The sequence below is a fragment of the Triplophysa dalaica genome, chromosome 25 (assembly GCF_015846415.1).
Source record: "Triplophysa dalaica isolate WHDGS20190420 chromosome 25, ASM1584641v1, whole genome shotgun sequence".
Classification (NCBI taxonomy): domain Eukaryota; kingdom Metazoa; phylum Chordata; class Actinopteri; order Cypriniformes; family Nemacheilidae; genus Triplophysa; species Triplophysa dalaica.
Genome location: NC_079566.1, coordinates 10165388 through 10186679, shown reverse-complemented (window position 1 = coordinate 10186679; position 21292 = coordinate 10165388). Strand labels below are relative to the sequence as shown.

Genomic DNA, 21292 nt, shown 5'->3' with positions numbered 1-21292 from the left:
TTTTAAATGCTTGGTCCAACGCTAAAACTATTTTATTCTGATTTACCCATGTAGCTTTTATACATGAATAAAAGCCAAATAAAAGCTTAAATGGAATTTTAACAAAAAAGGCAAACTCCTTTAGAGAAACACTAAGGTTGATGTCCAGTTTCACTGCCCTCAATGATATTTTAACCCAGTACAGGTCGGGCCAAATTTCCTTTGATCTGTGTTGAATCTAAAAGATAAGGTTCGCATCCTATACACTGCTTGCATTATAAAAACAACATTTTAAATCATTAACTGAATCCGTGCAATAAGGAAATACTTGAGAAAAGCATAGTAAAAAAAAATATGAGAACAGAAGCTTTTTCATTTTAATCATGCTTGCCTAAAAAAACTATTGCTCAACCACAGTCTGAAATGTCAGCCAGCTATTGAGTAAAGACAGAAGCATATGACTACTGCATTCCCCCAGTAAGGTTATGCACAAACACAAAACTCAAGGCTTTTGCTGACGTGCCTTTTTCATAGTGTTAAACATTACAAGTCGAGTGTTTATGACAACTTTGGTAGGAAGACAATAAGGAGCGTAACATTCCTTCTTTCGGCTGCAGGATATTTGATTTATCTCCAAAGAGAGAGGGGAGTGTTCCTCGGGGTGGGGTTTGACCAGCCTATAAGTATGTTAAACAGAGACAAGGAAGCATGCATGTTCAGATTTTCACTGAGTATCTGTTGTGTGCTTGGTTTACCTTAAGGCTCAGTCAAAAGGAACGCAGTCTCAGTTAAACTCCAACTGGATATCTCTGCAAAACCGCCAAAAAGAGGTAAGATGTGAATCTTTGAAAATCAAGCTAAAGATTGTCATTGAAATATTGTGTTTGTATAAGGACGTTTAAGTGCCATTATGTTTAACATCTGTTAACTTGATGAGCCACACCTCATATAAGTAAGGAGCTCTATGAGAATGAAACGTCCTCTTTGTAAGAAAGAGTAAATATTTGCTGATGGACGCCTTGTTAACAGTGATGATTCTACGGAGTATGTAAACTCTTTTTATGACTGGTTAAACATTAACTTCACTTACAGCAGTAATAGAGATACTGTAAATAGTGAAGGTGCTATTAGCATTATTAAGGTTAAATGCACTAAACTGACAAACTGGTTATTATGATGAAATATTATAACTGATTACAATGTACAGTTAGAGCATTAAAGGGAAATTTTACCCCAAAATGAAAATTTTGTCATCATTTAGTCACCCTTAGATTGTTTCAAACCTGTATAAATGTCTTTGTTCTACTGAACACAAAGGAATATATTTGGTAGAATGTCACAAACAGATCTCATCTCAATTTACTGCCATAGTAGGGAAAATAAATACTATGGTGGTCAATGGGGGATGATACATTCGTCCAATATTTTCCTTTGTGTTCGGCAGAACAAAGAAATGTATAAAGGTTTGAAACAATCTGGGGGGGACTAAATGATAAAAGAATTTTCATTTTTGGGTGAACTATCCCATAAGCATAACATGCATTGCATCTACACGTGTAAATGAAGCAGTTCATTGATGAGATGACTTGCAAAGTTTGCTAGGAGGACATACAAAAAGTAGCTGATTTGTGAAATGTATGTGGTTATGTGAAGTTTAACCTAAGTCTTTATGTTTAACACAGGCTGTGTCCCTGGAATTTCAAATATTTTTGTACAGGAAGCCCTATTCACTGTGAAAGAGCTTTAAAAATCCTGCTTGGAACATGAAGAAAATGCAGGCATATTTGCATAAAGGCCTACACAATGTTTCACATAACCACAGTCCTATTAAACAAAAAATAGTTATAATGGATGATGATAATTGCACAATTTACACAACATATGCAACATTTGCATATGTAACTATTAAAGTTGAAATTGATATTTACTAAAAGTACTGAAATGTTATTAACAATGTTTATCTGATTACTTGTCTGATCAAGTCATAAAAATGCTACAAATGTTAAGCATTTCCTGCTCTTTCAAACTAGCAATTTACTTTCGGTTGTGAAATTGCACATTTGGCTGTTTGATCAAAGAAAGGGAGAGAGAGAGAGCGAGAGCGAAAGCGAGAGCGAGAGACAGAGAGAGAGAGAGAGAGAGAGAGAGAGAGACAGAGAGAGAGAGAGAGAGCGAGAGCGAGAGAGAGAGCGAGAGAGAGACCTTTTCAAATACGTTTCTGACAGTAACCAAATATAATATGTTCACAAGCATAATTATATAATAAATACTGGTTTGTTTCAATGCACATCTCATACTTTCACCTTTTACTTGTTTGTGCAAGTGAGGAGGGAAAGTCTTGACATGGGTAACTAACTCCCTATTCAGACTTGGATAACATTCTTAAGAATAACAGCAGCATCCTGTATTTCCAGTTTTACCGTTAACAAGGTTTGTGCATCAGGGTTTTGCACATGATGTAATGACATTTTGCTTGGGTAGACAGGTGATAGAAAAGGTTAAATTTGCCTTTTTAAAAGTTTTCATTGTCAGATAATCCCAGGTGTTAATAGGGCACTAAATGTGTCAATGCAATGCGTTTTTTACTGTGTTTCTACAGTTACAAAAGAGAACAGTATTAACAGCATAATCAATTAACATTTTGTTATGTTATGCATAGGTGCCTGGAAATTCACAAAAATGCAGGAAAGCAGTAACTCACAGGGGATAGTCGCTGGGGTGTCCCTTGAACAGTCAAATGAAATCTCAACCTACAGTGATGAACAAATAGTGCATGTCTTCAAGGAGAAATCTGTGATCATCAATGCCGGGAAGTTTGCAGGCACACTTGTTTCACTTTGGGATTTGCTACACTCCGAGTACATATCTGCAGAGAAAAGAAAAGAGTTACTTGACCAATACAAACACAAAAAACTGACAATAGAAGGGATAACAGAAATGGTCAAAGCACTGATAATTGAAGCAACTACAAAAAAACATTCATTTAAAGGTTTGAGAAGACAAGTATCAGCAAGTGAATTGTACGTATCAAAAATCCTCTCAAAAGAAATATTTAGCAAGCTTATCAATGATGAAGTAGATGATGAAGACGTTGATAAAATGGAATCGATTCAAAAATACCTTGGAGCAACAAACAGCATTGCTGGTGTATTTGTCCAATCCACAAAACAGACCATGAGCATCTATGAGGCCAGAAATAAAGGACTTCTGACTCCTGGAACATCTCTGGTTTTGCTCGAGGCTCAGGCTGCCACTGGCTTTATGATCGACCCAGTGAGAAATAAGAAACTGTCAGTAGAGCAGGCGGTAGCTGAAGGGATAGTTGGGATGGAATGGAGAAGTAAACTGCTCTCTGCAGAGCGGGCAGTCACTGGCTACACAGACCCTAACGATGGGAAAATAATCTCATTGTTCCAAGCCTTGAAAAAAGATCTCATTGTCAAGGACCATGGCATTCGTCTTCTAGAAGCTCAGATTGCTACTGGAGGCATCATAGATCCTGTGCACAGCCATCGGGTTCCTGTGGAGGTAGCGTACCAAAGAGGATACTTTGATAAGGAGATGAACAAGATCCTTTCTGATCCAAATGATGACACCAAGGGCTTCTTTGATCCGAACACGCAAGAAAACCTCACATACTTGCAGCTTGTGGAGAGATGTGTTAAAGACCCAAACACTGGCTTGAGCCTCCTCGTCATTGTGAAAAAAGGTGAGCACTACTTCTTCATTGATGAACATACAAAGCAAATCCTCAAGTCTACAACCACAAATAAAGCAGGAGGCAAATTCAAAGGGGTGTTGGTTTCTCTCTGGGAACTGCTCTACTCCAGCTACATTTCTGAGGAAAAGAGAAGAGATCTGGTACAGCAGTACAAATCAGGCACAATAACTATTGAACATTTCCTGGAAATTGTTCTGACACTAATATCACAAAAAACAGAAACAAGTACCACAACCATTACCAGCATCACAACAACTGAGACAACCAAAAATACCAACTTCCAAGGTATCAGAAAAGATGTGAGTGCTGATGAGATGCTCAGTTCCCAAATCATTACAAAGAAAACATATGACGACTTGACATCTGGAACAATCACCGTTGATCATGTGAGTGAAATGGACTCTGTGAGAAAATACCTGCAGGGAACAAACAGCATTGCTGGTGTATTTGTTCAATCCACAAAACAGACCATGAGCATCTATGAGGCCAAAAATAAAGGACTCCTGACTCCTGGAACATCTCTGATTTTGCTCGAGGCTCAGGCTGCAACTGGCTTTATGATTGACCCAGTGAGAAACAAGAAATTGTCAGTAGAGCAGGCAGCAGCTGAACGTTTAGTTGGGAGTGAAATGAAAAACAAATTGCTCTCTGCAGAGCGTGCAGTCACTGGCTACACGGACCCTAACGATGGGAAAATAATCTCATTGTTCCAAGCCTTGAAAAAAGATCTCATTGTCAAGGACCATGGCATTCGTCTTCTAGAAGCTCAGATTGCTACTGGAGGCATCATTGATCCTGTGCACAGCCATCGTGTTCCTGTGGAGGTGGCGTACCAAAGAGGATACTTTGATGAAGACATGAACAATATCCTTTCTGATCCAGATGATGACACCAAGGGCTTCTTTGATCCCAACACGCAAGAAAACCTCACATACTTGCAGCTCATTGAGCGGTGTATTAAAGACCCAAACACTGGCTTGAGCCTCCTCGTCATTGTGAAAAAAGGCGAGCACTACTTCTTCATTGATGAACATACAAAGCAAATCCTCAAGTCTACAACCACAAATAAAGCAGGAGGCAAATTCAAAGGGGTGTTGGTTTCTCTCTGGGATCTTCTCTACTCCAGCTACATTTCTGAGGAAAAGAGAAGAGATCTGGTACAGCAGTACAAATCAGGCACAATAACTATTGAACAATTCTTGGAAATTATTCTTACACTAATATCACAAAAAACAGAAACAAGTACCACAACCATTACCAGCATCACAACAACTGAGACAACCAAAAATACCAACTTCCAAGGTATCAGAAAAGATGTGAGTGCTGATGAGATGCTCAGTTCCCAAATCATTACAAAGAAAACATATGACGACTTGACATCTGGAACAATCACCGTTGATCATGTGAGTGAAATGGACTCTGTGCGAAAATACCTGCAGGGAACAAACAGCATTGCTGGTGTATTTGTTCAATCCACAAAACAGACCATGAGCATCTATGAGGCCAAAAATAAAGGACTGCTGACTCCTGGAACATCTCTGATTTTGCTCGAGGCTCAGGCTGCCACTGGCTTTATGATCGACCCAGTGAGAAACAAGAAATTGTCAGTAGAGCAGGCAGCAGCTGAACGTTTAGTTGGGACTGAAATGAAAAACAAATTGCTCTCTGCAGAGCGTGCAGTCACTGGCTACACGGACCCTAACGATGGGAAAATAATCTCATTGTTCCAAGCCTTGAAAAAAGATCTCATTGTCAAGGACCATGGCATTCGTCTTCTAGAAGCTCAGATTGCTACTGGAGGCATCATTGATCCTGTGCACAGCCATCGTGTTCCTGTGGAGGTGGCGTACCAAAGAGGATACTTTGATGAAGACATGAACAATATCCTTTCTGATCCAGATGATGACACCAAGGGCTTCTTTGATCCCAACACGCAAGAAAACCTCACATACTTGCAGCTCATTGAGCGGTGTATTAAAGACCCAAACACTGGCTTGAGCCTCCTCGTCATTGTGAAAAAAGGCGAGCACTACTTCTTCATTGATGAACATACAAAGCAAATCCTCAAGTCTACAACCACAAATAAAGCAGGAGGCAAATTCAAAGGGGTGTTGGTTTCTCTCTGGGATCTTCTCTACTCCAGCTACATTTCTGAGGAAAAGAGAAGAGATCTGGTACAGCAGTACAAATCAGGCACAATAACTATTGAACAATTCTTGGAAATTATTCTTACACTAATATCACAAAAAACAGAAACAAGTACCACAACCATTACCAGCATCACAACAACTGAGACAACCAAAAATACCAACTTCCAAGGTATCAGAAAAGATGTGAGTGCTGATGAGATGCTCAGTTCCCAAATCATTACAAAGAAAACATATGACGACTTGACATCTGGAACAATCACCGTTGATCATGTGAGTGAAATGGACTCTGTGAGAAAATACCTGCAGGGAACAAACAGCATTGCTGGTGTATTTGTTCAATCCACAAAACAGACCATGAGCATCTATGAGGCCAAAAATAAAGGACTGCTGACTCCTGGAACATCTCTGATTTTGCTCGAGGCTCAGGCTGCCACTGGCTTTATGATCGACCCAGTGAGAAACAAGAAATTGTCAGTAGAGCAGGCAGCAGCTGAACGTTTAGTTGGGACTGAAATGAAAAACAAATTGCTCTCTGCAGAGCGTGCAGTCACTGGCTACACAGACCCTAACGATGGTGAAATAATCTCATTGTTCCAAGCCTTGAAAAAAGATCTCATTGTCAAGGACCATGGCATTCGTCTTCTAGAAGCTCAGATTGCTACTGGAGGCATCATTGATCCTGTGCACAGCCATCGTGTTCCTGTGGAGGTGGCGTACCAAAGAGGATACTTTGATGAAGACATGAACAATATCCTTTCTGATCCAGATGATGACACCAAGGGCTTCTTTGATCCCAACACGCAAGAAAACCTCACATACTTGCAGCTCATTGAGCGGTGTATTAAAGACCCAAACACTGGCTTGAGCCTCCTCGTCATTGTGAAAAAAGGCGAGCACTACTTCTTCATTGATGAACATACAAAGCAAATCCTCAAGTCTACAACCACAAATAAAGCAGGAGGCAAATTCAAAGGGGTGTTGGTTTCTCTCTGGGATCTACTCTACTCCAGCTACATTTCTGAGGAAAAGAGAAGAGATCTGGTACAGCAGTACAAATCAGGCACAATAACTATTGAACAATTCTTGGAAATTGTTCTTACACTAATATCACAAAAAACAGAAACAAGTACCACAACCATTACCAGCATCACAACAACTGAGACAACCAAAAATACCAACTTCCAAGGCATCAGAAAAGATGTGAGTGCTGATGAGATGCTCAGTTCCCAAATCATTACAAAGGAAACATATGAAGACGTGAAATCTGGAAAAATCACCGTTGATCATGTGAGTGAAATGGACTCTGTGAGAAAATACCTGCAGGGAACAAACAGCATTGCTGGTGTATTTGTTCAATCCACAAAACAGACCATGAGCATCTATGAGGCCAAAAATAAAGGACTCCTGACTCCTGGAACATCTCTGATTTTGCTCGAGGCTCAGGCTGCAACTGGCTTTATGATCGACCCAGTGAGAAACAAGAAATTGTCAGTAGAGCAGGCAGCAGCTGAACGTTTAGTTGGGAGTGAAATGAAAAACAAATTGCTCTCTGCAGAGCGTGCAGTCACTGGCTACACGGACCCTAACGATGGGAAAATAATCTCATTGTTCCAAGCCTTGAAAAAAGATCTCATTGTTAAGGACCATGGCATTCGTCTTCTAGAAGCTCAGATTGCTACTGGAGGCATCATTGATCCTGTGCACAGCCATCGTGTTCCTGTGGAGGTGGCGTACCAAAGAGGATACTTTGATGAAGACATGAACAATATCCTTTCTGATCCAGATGATGACACCAAGGGCTTCTTTGATCCCAACACGCAAGAAAACCTCACATACTTGCAGCTCATTGAGCGGTGTATTAAAGACCCAAACACTGGCTTGAGCCTCCTCGTCATTGTGAAAAAAGGCGAGCACTACTTCTTCATTGATGAACATACAAAGCAAATCCTCAAGTCTACAACCACAAATAAAGCAGGAGGCAAATTCAAAGGGGTGTTGGTTTCTCTCTGGGATCTACTCTACTCCAGCTACATTTCTGAGGAAAAGAGAAGAGATCTGGTACAGCAGTACAAATCAGGCACAATAACTATTGAACAATTCTTGGAAATTGTTCTTACACTAATATCACAAAAAACAGAAACAAGTACCACAACCATTACCAGCATCACAACAACTGAGACAACCAAAAATACCAACTTCCAAGGTATCAGAAAAGATGTGAGTGCTGATGAGATGCTCAGTTCCCAAATCATTACAAAGAAAACATATGAAGACGTTGACATCTGGAAAAATCACCGTTGATCATGTGAGTGAAATGGACTCTGTGCGAAAATACCTGCAGGGAACAAACAGCATTGCTGGTGTATCTGTTCAATCCACAAAACAGACCATGAGCATCTATGAGGCCAAAAATAAAGGACTGCTGACTCCTGGAACATCTCTGATTTTGCTCGAGGCTCAGGCTGCCACTGGCTTTATGATCGACCCAGTGAGAAACAAGAAATTGTCAGTAGAGCAGGCAGGCAGCTGAACGTTTAGTTGGGACTGAAATGAAAAACAAATTGCTCTCTGCAGAGCGTGCAGTCACTGGCTACACAGACCCTAACGATGGGAAAATAATCTCATTGTTCCAAGCCTTGAAAAAAGATCTCATTGTCAAGGACCATGGCATTCGTCTTCTAGAAGCTCAGATTGCTACTGGAGGCATCATTGATCCTGTGCACAGCCATCGTGTTCCTGTGGAGGTGGCGTACCAAAGAGGATACTTTGATGAGACATGAACAATATCCTTTCTGATCCAGATGATGACACCAAGGGCTTCTTTGATCCCAACACGCAAGAAAACCTCACATACTTGCAGCTCATTGAGCGGTGTATTAAAGACCCAAACACTGGCTTGAGCCTCCTCGTCATTGTGAAAAAAGGCGAGCACTACTTCTTCATTGATGAACATACAAAGCAAATCCTCAAGTCTACAACCACAAATAAAGCAGGAGGCAAATTCAAAGGGGTGTTGGTTTCTCTCTGGGATCTTCTCTACTCCAGCTACATTTCTGAGGAAAAGAGAAGAGATCTGGTACAGCAGTACAAATCAGGCACAATAACTATTGAACAATTCTTGGAAATTATTCTTACACTAATATCACAAAAAACAGAAACAAGTACCACAACCATTACCAGCATCACAACAACTGAGACAACCAAAAATACCAACTTCCAAGGTATCAGAAAAGATGTGAGTGCTGATGAGATGCTCAGTTCCCAAATCATTACAAAGAAAACATATGACGACTTGACATCTGGAACAATCACCGTTGATCATGTGAGTGAAATGGACTCTGTGCGAAAATACCTGCAGGGAACAAACAGCATTGCTGGTGTATTTGTTCAATCCACAAAACAGACCATGAGCATCTATGAGGCCAAAAATAAAGGACTGCTGACTCCTGGAACATCTCTGATTTTGCTCGAGGCTCAGGCTGCCACTGGCTTTATGATCGACCCAGTGAGAAACAAGAAATTGTCAGTAGAGCAGGCAGCAGCTGAACGTTTAGTTGGGACTGAAATGAAAAACAAATTGCTCTCTGCAGAGCGTGCAGTCACTGGCTACACAGACCCTAACGATGGTGAAATAATCTCATTGTTCCAAGCCTTGAAAAAAGATCTCATTGTCAAGGACCATGGCATTCGTCTTCTAGAAGCTCAGATTGCTACTGGAGGCATCATTGATCCTGTGCACAGCCATCGTGTTCCTGTGGAGGTGGCGTACCAAAGAGGATACTTTGATGAAGACATGAACAATATCCTTTCTGATCCAGATGATGACACCAAGGGCTTCTTTGATCCCAACACGCAAGAAAACCTCACATACTTGCAGCTCATTGAGCGGTGTATTAAAGACCCAAACACTGGCTTGAGCCTCCTCGTCATTGTGAAAAAAGGCGAGCACTACTTCTTCATTGATGAACATACAAAGCAAATCCTCAAGTCTACAACCACAAATAAAGCAGGAGGCAAATTCAAAGGGGTGTTGGTTTCTCTCTGGGATCTACTCTACTCCAGCTACATTTCTGAGGAAAAGAGAAGAGATCTGGTACAGCAGTACAAATCAGGCACAATAACTATTGAACAATTCTTGGAAATTGTTCTTACACTAATATCACAAAAAACAGAAACAAGTACCACAACCATTACCAGCATCACAACAACTGAGACAACCAAAAATACCAACTTCCAAGGCATCAGAAAAGATGTGAGTGCTGATGAGATGCTCAGTTCCCAAATCATTACAAAGGAAACATATGAAGACGTGAAATCTGGAAAAATCACCGTTGATCATGTGAGTGAAATGGACTCTGTGAGAAAATACCTGCAGGGAACAAACAGCATTGCTGGTGTATTTGTTCAATCCACAAAACAGACCATGAGCATCTATGAGGCCAAAAATAAAGGACTGCTGACTCCTGGAACATCTCTGATTTTGCTCGAGGCTCAGGCTGCAACTGGCTTTATGATCGACCCAGTGAGAAACAAGAAATTGTCAGTAGAGCAGGCAGCAGCTGAACGTTTAGTTGGGAGTGAAATGAAAAACAAATTGCTCTCTGCAGAGCGTGCAGTCACTGGCTACACGGACCCTAACGATGGGAAAATAATCTCATTGTTCCAAGCCTTGAAAAAAGATCTCATTGTTAAGGACCATGGCATTCGTCTTCTAGAAGCTCAGATTGCTACTGGAGGCATCATTGATCCTGTGCACAGCCATCGTGTTCCTGTGGAGGTGGCGTACCAAAGAGGATACTTTGATGAAGACATGAACAATATCCTTTCTGATCCAGATGATGACACCAAGGGCTTCTTTGATCCCAACACGCAAGAAAACCTCACATACTTGCAGCTCATTGAGCGGTGTATTAAAGACCCAAACACTGGCTTGAGCCTCCTCGTCATTGTGAAAAAAGGCGAGCACTACTTCTTCATTGATGAACATACAAAGCAAATCCTCAAGTCTACAACCACAAATAAAGCAGGAGGCAAATTCAAAGGGGTGTTGGTTTCTCTCTGGGATCTACTCTACTCCAGCTACATTTCTGAGGAAAAGAGAAGAGATCTGGTACAGCAGTACAAATCAGGCACAATAACTATTGAACAATTCTTGGAAATTGTTCTTACACTAATATCACAAAAAACAGAAACAAGTACCACAACCATTACCAGCATCACAACAACTGAGACAACCAAAAATACCAACTTCCAAGGTATCAGAAAAGATGTGAGTGCTGTTGAGATGCTCAGTTCCCAAATCATTACAAAGAAAACATATGAAGAGTTGACATCTGGAAAAATCACCGTTGATCATGTGAGTGAAATGGACTCTGTGCGAAAATACCTGCAGGGAACAAACAGCATTGCTGGTGTATTTGTTCAATCCACAAAACAGACCATGAGCATCTATGAGGCCAAAAATAAAGGACTGCTGACTCCTGGAACATCTCTGATTTTGCTCGAGGCTCAGGCTGCCACTGGCTTTATGATCGACCCAGTGAGAAACAAGAAATTGTCAGTAGAGCAGGCGGTAGCTGAACGTTTAGTTGGGACTGAAATGAAAAACAAATTGCTCTCTGCAGAGCGTGCAGTCACTGGCTACACAGACCCTAACGATGGGAAAATAATCTCATTGTTCCAAGCCTTGAAAAAAGATCTCATTGTCAAGGACCATGGCATTCGTCTTCTAGAAGCTCAGATTGCTACTGGAGGCATCATTGATCCTGTGCAGAGCCATCGTGTTCCTGTGGAGGTGGCGTACCAAAGAGGATACTTTGATGAGGAGATGAACAATATCCTTTCTGATCCAGATGATGACACCAAGGGCTTCTTTGATCCCAACACCCAAGAAAACCTCACATACTTGCAGCTCATAGAGAGGTGTATTAAAGACCCAAACACTGGCTTGAGCCTCCTCGTCATTGTGAAAAAAGGTGAGCACTACTTCTTCATTGATGAACATACAAAGCAAATCCTCAAGTCTACAACCACAAATAAAGCAGGGGGCAAATTTAAAGGGGAGGTGGTTTCTCTCTGGGATCTGCTCTACTCCAGCTACATTTCTGAGGAAAAGAGAAGAGATCTGGTACAGCAGTACAAATCAGGCACAATAACTATTGAACAATTCCTGGAAATTGTTCTGACACTAATATCACAAAAAACAGAAACAAGCACCACAACCATTACCAGCATCACAACAACTGAGACAACCAAAAATACCAACTTCCAAGGTATCAGAAAAGATGTGAGTGCTGATGAGATGCTCAGTTCCCAAATCATTACAAAGAAAACATATGAAGATATAAAAGCTGGAAAAATCACCGTTGATCATGTGAGTGAAATGGACTCTGTGAGAAAATACCTGCAGGGAACAAACAGCATTGCTGGTGTATTTGTTCAATCCACAAAACAGACCATGAGCATCTATGAGGCCAAAAATAAAGGACTCTGACTCCTGGAACATCTCTGATTTTGCTCGAGGCTCAGGCTGCCACTGGCTTTATGATCGACCCAGTGAGAAACAAGAAACTGTCAGTAGAGCAGGCGGCAGCTGAAAGTTTAGTTGGGCCTGAAATGAAAAGTAAATTGCTCTCTGCAGAGCGGGCAGTGACTGGCTACACAGACCCAAATGATGGGAAAATAATCTCATTGTTCCAAGCCTTAAAAAAAGATCTCATTGTCAAGGACCATGGCATTCGTCTTCTAGAAGCTCAGATTGCTACTGGAGGCATCATTGATCCTGTGCACAGCCATCGTGTTCCTGTGGAGGTGGCGTACCAAAGAGGATACTTTGATGAGGAGATGAACAATATCCTTTCTGATCCAGATGATGACACCAAGGGCTTCTTTGATCCCAACACGCAAGAAAACCTCACATACTTGCAGCTCATAGAGAGGTGTATTAAAGACCCAAACACTGGCTTGAGCCTCCTCGTCATTGTGAAAAAAGGTGAGCACTACTTCTTCATTGATGAACATACAAAGCAAATCCTCAAGTCTACAACCACTTATAAAGCAGGGGGCAAATTTAAAGGGGAGGTGGCTTCTCTCTGGGATCTGCTCTACTCCAGCTACATTTCTGAGGAAAAGAGAAGAGATCTGGTACAGCAATACAAATCAGGCACAATAACTATTGAACAATTCCTGGAAATTGTTCTGACACTAATATCACAAAAAACAGAAACAAGTACCACAACCATTACCAGCATCACAACAACTGAGACAACCAAAAATACCAACTTCCAAGGCATCAGAAAAGATGTGAGTGCTGATGAGATGCTCAGTTCCCAAATCATTACAAAGGAAACATATGAAGACGTGAAATCTGGAAAAATCACCGTTGATCATGTGAGTGAAATGGACTCTGTGAGAAAATACCTGCAGGGAACAAACAGCATTGCTGGTGTATTTGTTCAATCCACAAAACAGACCATGAGCATCTATGAGGCCAAAAATAAAGGACTCCTGACTCCTGGAACATCTCTGATTTTGCTCGAGGCTCAGGCTGCAACTGGTTTTATGATCGACCCAGTGAGAAACAAGAAATTGTCAGTAGAGCAGGCAGCAGCTGAACGTTTAGTTGGGAGTGAAATGAAAAACAAATTGCTCTCTGCAGAGCGTGCAGTCACTGGCTACACGGACCCTAACGATGGGAAAATAATCTCATTGTTCCAAGCCTTGAAAAAAGATCTCATTGTTAAGGACCATGGCATTCGTCTTCTAGAAGCTCAGATTGCTACTGGAGGCATCATTGATCCTGTGCACAGCCATCGTGTTCCTGTGGAGGTGGCGTACCAAAGAGGATACTTTGATGAAGACATGAACAATATCCTTTCTGATCCAGATGATGACACCAAGGGCTTCTTTGATCCCAACACGCAAGAAAACCTCACATACTTGCAGCTCATCGAGCGGTGTATTAAAGACCCAAACACTGGCTTGAGCCTCCTCGTCATTGTGAAAAAAGGCGAGCACTACTTCTTCATTGATGAACATACAAAGCAAATCCTCAAGTCTACAACCACAAATAAAGCAGGAGGCAAATTCAAAGGGGTGTTGGTTTCTCTCTGGGATCTTCTCTACTCCAGCTACATTTCTGAGGAAAAGAGAAGAGATCTGGTACAGCAGTACAAATCAGGCACAATAACTATTGAACAATTCTTGGAAATTGTTCTTACACTAATATCACAAAAAACAGAAACAAGTACCACAACCATTACCAGCATCACAACAACTGAGACAACCAAAAATACCAACTTCCAAGGTATCAGAAAAGATGTGAGTGCTGATGAGATGCTCAGTTCCCAAATCATTACAAAGAAAACATATGACGACTTGACATCTGGAACAATCACCGTTGATCATGTGAGTGAAATGGACTCTGTGCGAAAATACCTGCAGGGAACAAACAGCATTGCTGGTGTATTTGTTCAATCCACAAAACAGACCATGAGCATCTATGAGGCCAAAAATAAAGGACTGCTGACTCCTGGAACATCTCTGATTTTGCTCGAGGCTCAGGCTGCCACTGGCTTTATGATTGACCCAGTGAGAAACAAGAAATTGTCAGTAGAGCAGGCAGCAGCTGAACGTTTAGTTGGGACTGAAATGAAAAACAAATTGCTCTCTGCAGAGCGTGCAGTCACTGGCTACACAGACCCTAACGATGGGAAAATAATCTCATTGTTCCAAGCCTTGAAAAAAGATCTCATTGTCAAGGACCATGGCATTCGTCTTCTAGAAGCTCAGATTGCTACTGGAGGCATCATTGATCCTGTGCACAGCCATCGTGTTCCTGTGGAGGTGGCGTACCAAAGAGGATACTTTGATGAGGAGATGAACAATATCCTTTCTGATTCAGATGATGACACCAAGGGCTTCTTTGATCCCAACACGCAAGAAAACCTCACATACTTGCAGCTCATAGAGCGGTGTATTAAAGACCCAAACACTGGTCTTTGTCTGCTTGCTTTAAAAAAGTAGGTTTATGATTAGATGCAAAAAGCCATGCAGAGTAATTCAGTACATTGTGTTACATTCCTTGTTTTAAGAACTATATTATGCTGTGTATACAGTTTTTTCTTTGTGGTCAAAGCTAATTTTTGGGTAACTGGAATCCCAAATTAACACGTTTCTACCTTTCTACCTAACGTTTCTATACCTACACCTAAGACTGTAATGGTCATTAAATGTATTATGCAAAAACATGTTTTAAAATAAAGCTGAAATATATCATTTTGAAGTCTGTTTACTTTACCTTTGTAAACATGGTTTTATTAAATGCAAGTTGTTTACATGTAAATTCATAACATTCATTACATGTAAGCATATGAACATTAAAAAAAAAAACAGTTTAGTTCAGACCAGACAAATATTTATGAAGACACATTTCAAAACTAACTGCGAAGCGACTTTCTATGTATAAAAACCTAATAAAATTTACATCAAAAAGTACATTTGGGAAAAAACTGTATAAAATATCAGTTTTCTTCAATACAGACATCTGAATTTCTCCAACAAATACATGTTCAGCTTAATTTTTCTAGAAGCAGTTGAATGTCTTCTTGACCATGATATATACGTTTGAGTCCTCTGGGCAGATACCGGCACGAGGACAGATTCAAGTACTTCAGAGCTGGTGTTTGGCCTATCAGTAACCTATGAACAATTTATAAATTGTTATTTATCTGATGGTTATAAATATTACTTTAAGAAAAAAGACTTTACTAACACACTGAAAAGCAAAAATAGAGAATCGAAATGTACATTCTTTATTACATCAATACATGCAAAATGTAAAACAGACTTGTAGGCCTACCTGAGGGCAGATGAAGTGATTTTAGTTCCACTGAGATTCAAAGATTTAAAAGAATCAACTCCCACACCATGTGCAAGATGTCCCATGGTGATCTCCAAGTCTTCCTCTGAGAATGGCTGATTGGCCAAATCAAGCTCCCTGAGGGTGTTAGTCCATTTCTGAGACAGCATGTGTATGCCTTTCTTGGAAGCCACCATGGTATTGGTATTGAAGTACAATCCCCAATATAAACACTCCAGTCCTATATATGCAGGGTAAGTGAAGGGGGAAAACAGAATATTATTTCTGCCCAAAAATGTATAGGTATATGACCCTTTTCAAAAGTATGATAAGTCAGACATTAAGCAATTCAAGTTTGCTATAGCCAGTGTTGGGGAGTAGCTAACTACATGTAGCGACGCTACTAACTTAACTACATTTTTCTGTAGCTTGACGGTAGTTAAGTTACTTTTAAAATAGTGTAGCTTTTCCGGTAGTTAAATACTTTTACAAGCAAGTAGCGGTGTAGTGTGCCCAAACGCTACTCGCTACATTCCATTGCGACGAACTTTAAAGCAATAAGTAGTGCAGCGCACTGAGCACGTGCGTCGTCACCTTACTTACTACTGAAAATGTTTGCATTACTGCCAGCTAGTGTCCTCTGACGAATCTCGCGGCTTACGCACAGTATTCAGATGCGTCTGATGATTACGTGAATGTGCCGAAGTTAACTCGACACACACACATCCATCCAGGATGGAGCAAGTCATGGCGACTGAATTTCAGATTCATAATCGGAAGATGTATAATGTTTCTATAGCCTTTTAAAGTGGAAAACTGTGTATTTCTCCAAAATGCTACAGTAAAAAAATCCATATGGTGTGCATATATTGCGGGACAGCCCCAACTGAAACCCACCATCTGTTTTTTCTACTTATTAAAAATAGGTTATTGAAAGAGACACGGATCCTCTACATTTAAATAAAGCTTTAAAAGCAGCGTTCCTGGAATTTACGGTAAACCACTCAATATCTGCGCAAAATAACATTGAAATCATAACTGTGTTGTATTACATTGTTTTCTTAAAATATTTTTCATTAACAATGAATCAGTTATTCTGTATATACAATGAAACTCTAAAAGTAGTTTCAATGTAGCTAGCTACTGTTTTATAGTAACTTGTAGTGTAGCTAACTGCTTTTTCAAATGGGTAACTTAGCTGTAACTTTACAACTTTTATTGATGAGTAGCTTGTAGCTTATCTAACTACAGTTTCATAGTAGCTTCCCCAACACTGGCTATAGCTATGGTACTTTGGGCAAAAATTTAACCCTTTTTTTTATATAGAGTATAATATGACCATTTTAACACTGTTACATTTTCTCTGGATTGAGGCACATTAATATGTTTAAAAAATGAAATCTTACTTTCACAAGGCAGAGCATACAAGCCAGTGGCTGTTATGCGGGAGGCGCCACGCAGGTCCAGCACTCGCAGATTGGGGGAGCTGTGGAGCACATTGCTCAGGTCGCTGTCAGACATGAATGAGTGAGAGGAAGTGGCAATGCAGAGCTCCTCCATCAGCGGAAAACCGGACGTTGAACTGGGTGTGTTGCGGATCATTTTAGGAACTGGAGTGACATTCATTAACCTTAAAGTCTATATGTCAAATGTAAGAAGAAGCAAAATGTAGATGATGCAGATCAGCATTTTGGAAGAAGCAATGAGAATTCATTCACTAAAACTCGGATCCACACCTGAAGTTTGGGGCATCCAATCTGCAAAGCCTGAATGCATATGGGAAGCTGGCAGTATCCTCCATCTAATTTAGTGTTGATCTCTAGCAATTGGAGGTCGGGACAGCAACCTTTCTTGAAATTACAAGACATTACACTCATCAGAAACAAAAAGAGATGCTAATATGTCATCAAGAGTCCTAATTGCTATACAAACATTTGTAGTAACATACAGACAAAATGCCGAGAAGCCTGTCACTCTTGGGGCTGTGTGTGAAGTAAATACTCTTGATTTGGTTTCCATAGGTCTCGAGGAAAGACACCAGACCATCAACATGGAACTATATATAAAGGAAAAAGACGGTTATACTGCATGGGTATCATGTTATTTGTCAGTGGAATATGTAGATGTATACTAAAGATATATACATATATTGCACCGCATCTGCACTTTACATGAAAACTTCCCCACTCCCCTACACTATTTATATATTGTTTATATATAGTTTAACTTTCCTATCTTGTTTCTATTATATTCGGACAGTCGAAAAACATTTCACTGCATGTCGTACTATGTATGGTTTTGTATGTGACAAATAAACTTTGAACTTGAGATGCAATCTTAGAAAACAACAGAGAATGCCGAACCAGTGGAACCTCAGACCTCCTTTCATCTATTCATATTCCTGACTGCTTCCCGCCTGCATAAGGCGTGGGAAATGTCCTATTGAGCAATTCAAATGTGCTGAAATAGTGGGATTATAACAACTAGTCCTATTAAGCGAATCATTGAACAAACCTCTGATTGTTGAACATTTAAAGTCTCTAAAGATGGACAGCCAGCACCAAGACTCTGGAAGGCTTTTTCTGTCAACCCGGTGCAATAGGAAAGCTTGACAGAATGAAGATTGGGGGAGCATTGTGAAACTCTCTAGAAAAAGAGAACACATACCCTGAATATATATAGAAACAAGGTTTATCGCACGAGGCATGTCTGCATGAATTTATGGACCAAAGTAAAACATAAAAGTAGCATTTACTTTCAACTTTGGTTGTATAGAAAATTTCTGAGAGAACATAAAATAATACATTTACATTAATGCATTTGGCAGACTTGCATTGCATTATCCTATACATTTACATTCTAAATATGTGCAATCCCAAGGAATCAAACCATGACATTGGCGTGTTAGCTACATGCTCTTACCACTGAGCTACAGGAAAGCAGGTTATAATAGTAAATACTTTTTCTCTAGCAAATGTTTGGTTACCTCAATGACATAATCAACATGTTTTTTCCAGTGGCAAAGTGAGAAGTCCCTCATCTGAGATAATCTGTAGTATATGGAGACAAAAAGAAATGCAGGACTCAACTCATTTGCATGAACATTCGTTCTGCATAATCTCAGTCTTTTGTAAATGTTCCCGTTTTTCTCCAGTTGATGAAATAAAATAAATCGCAACACTTCAATACACTTTGTTTGGTTCAACCACTGACCTGTTTTGTGCAAGCCAGTCTATAGTGTTCCTAATCTTCTGTTCTGTCCCAGGTAACTGACTCTTACCAGGTTCAATCCAGCAGTAGCCAAGTGACGCGCTGCGCCACAGGACCGGAGAGGATGCAGCCCCATTCCATAGACGACAAACTCTACCAACCCTTTAAAGAGTGCAAACAAATACAACCAAACATAAGTAAAGGATGTTCATTAGATTTGTCAAGAGTATGTTAATAAAGAAACTAATTAGTAACATTTTAGTAGCATTTTGGATTAAGATTGAATACATTGTTTTTACAGTATTGTGTCGATGTTTGTGTTATTTATTATATTTTTCAGTTTCAACAGGAAATTTAACATGCATTTATTGTAAAGGTATGGTAATGTAAGTGTAGTTTTTTAGCAGATTGATCACCGTTTGCAATACTATCTCACCTCAATAAACATGATATTTGTAGACTCTCGTTTATAAATGATTGAAGCAAAAACAAACAAACAGCTTGCTTATTGCCATAGTCAAATTGTATAAGTGTTTTAATGGAAACACTACTTCTTACTGTCATAATTAGCATCAATTACAAATCTTGCACAAATCTAGATTATTGTTATATATAACTTAGATGTATTATTTATTGCTAGGTCATATTAAAGTGGCCGTTTACCCAAAATTAAAAATACAGTCATCATTTACTCACCGTAGAATTGTTCCAAATCTGTATACATTTTTTCCTGATGATCACAGAGAAAGACATTTGGAAGAATGCTTCTAACCAAACCCAAACAGTTACAAAGATTGACTAACATAGCAGGAAAACGTACAATGGAGGTTAAAAGTGGCCCAGAACTGTTTATATCTTCTTTTGTGTTCAACAGAACAAAAAACCTTTAAAAAAACAAATGTTCTTATTATTGTAGTCAATGGTTGCCAAGAACTGTTTGGTTACAAGCATTCTTCCCAATATCTTTCTCTGTGTTCTTCAGAACAAAGAAATGTACAGATTTGGAACAACTTGATGGTGAGGAAATGAAGGAGGCTTGTGATCAGCCAAGGACACAAAAGAAGGAAGACGCACACCCCCTCACCCCCCCAAAATAGTATTTAATGTTACAAATTAAATGTTATATTATATAAAACAATATTAAAAACAGGCAACTGTTTGCCAAATATATATATATTTTTCATTTAACAACACAAAAACAACCTATTATATTTAGCCAATTCTGACTACTGTGTCACCTCATGTCATGTACACAAATGTTTAAAAAAAAGTATTTCTTTAAAGAAGGAAAAAAACAGCACAAACACAGCATATAGATCTCACCTGCATAGAAAAGGTACAGCTCCATCCAGAAGGACTGCAAACTGGAAGATTTTCACCAGTATCTCTATTGGTAAACTTTGACCCCAGTGGTCAAAACCATCCGCGTGCACACTGTCCAAATCGACACGTTTATCAACTGATTCCTCAGCGACTTTGATTTTGGCAGGTTTTCTTTTCTTTTGAAGTGAAGAGGTTTCATTCTTGCCCTTTACCTTCTTCTTCTTCTTACATCCTTTACGCTTTGGTTTCCATATGCTGTCGCCACTACTTATATTCGATATAATCAAAAGCATGTCTTCTCCCTCCTGGACTGTATAATTTGGTCTTGGTTGGCTATTTTTCCGCTTTTTCTTCTTGCTCTTATCATTTCTGTTGGAATCTGCTTTTCTTTTTACCCCTTTTCCCTTAGCTGGCACAGGTTTTCTCCTGGATGTTTCAGCTCTACTGGACGGAGAATCCTGCTCTTGAGAAGATGACACTTCTGCAACAGAAGCCTGGGCTGACTGCTGCTCTGTACCTGAGCTGGATGCCTCCACGTGTGTGCTCTCCATGCCTCATAAAAACTGTTCGACGACTGGTCCCTTATTTTTTATTTACTAGGTACAAAAAGCGGCATGAAGGAAACTTTAAACTGAAACAGGGAACGATTGACACGTTTGACAAAAATAACGTCGCTCCTCCTTAGTTGAATGCATAGTTCATACACATAGCAGTAACGTTTAACCTGCACAATATTTATAAAAGCAGGCAAGTAATTAAGCTTTGTATAGCACAAATAAAAAAAGAATCAATGTTGTACCGCTTCGCTTCTTTGTTGTTATTCGCCTGCCATGATAATGTTTCGTCATATCCGTTAGTCGTCATATCCGCTCTGGTGCCTGACCTCATTGTCCGCTCTAGATTTACAATATTACACAATTCATCTTTTATATGTTTGGTTAAATTTCAGTTCTTTTGTTTATTCAAAAATGAGCACGTGGTTTATAAAGCTCTTGGGTGTCTTTTCAAATAAATCTAATGTCGTTTTATTTGTACATGCTTTTTCGTATT

General features: G+C 39.8%; 2 protein-coding genes across 3 annotated transcripts; one reads left to right on the top strand and one right to left on the bottom strand.

Annotated features, from left to right (window-relative positions):
* Window positions 1–668: 668 nt before the first annotated feature.
* On the top strand, window positions 669–15126 carry eppk1 (epiplakin 1). The gene is given in 6 exon segments (XM_056742185.1): window positions 669–809; window positions 2639–8124; window positions 8126–8371; window positions 8373–8622; window positions 8625–12335; window positions 12338–15126. Coding segments are annotated over 5 exon segments (12210 nt in total). The 5' UTR covers window positions 669–809; window positions 2639–2658; the 3' UTR covers window positions 14875–15126.
* Window positions 2711–21172, bottom strand: fbxl6 (F-box and leucine-rich repeat protein 6). 2 transcript variants are annotated; one of them, XM_056742187.1, is made up of 9 exons: window positions 20243–21172; window positions 18923–19081; window positions 18696–18759; window positions 18224–18355; window positions 17658–17765; window positions 17446–17559; window positions 17116–17347; window positions 15710–15950; window positions 2711–2845 (listed from the first exon to the last, which is right to left on the bottom strand). In XM_056742187.1, exons 1-9 carry the CDS (start codon window positions 20791–20793, stop codon window positions 2827–2829), a joined length of 1620 nt encoding a protein of 539 aa, XP_056598165.1. In that variant the 5' UTR covers window positions 20794–21172; the 3' UTR covers window positions 2711–2826. The 2 variants fall into 2 exon arrangements, with proteins under 2 accessions (XP_056598165.1, XP_056598164.1); XM_056742186.1 differs by lacking the exon at window positions 2711–2845 and adding an exon at window positions 15226–15549 and having other exon boundaries at window positions 20243–21170.
* Window positions 21173–21292: the final 120 nt, after the last annotated feature.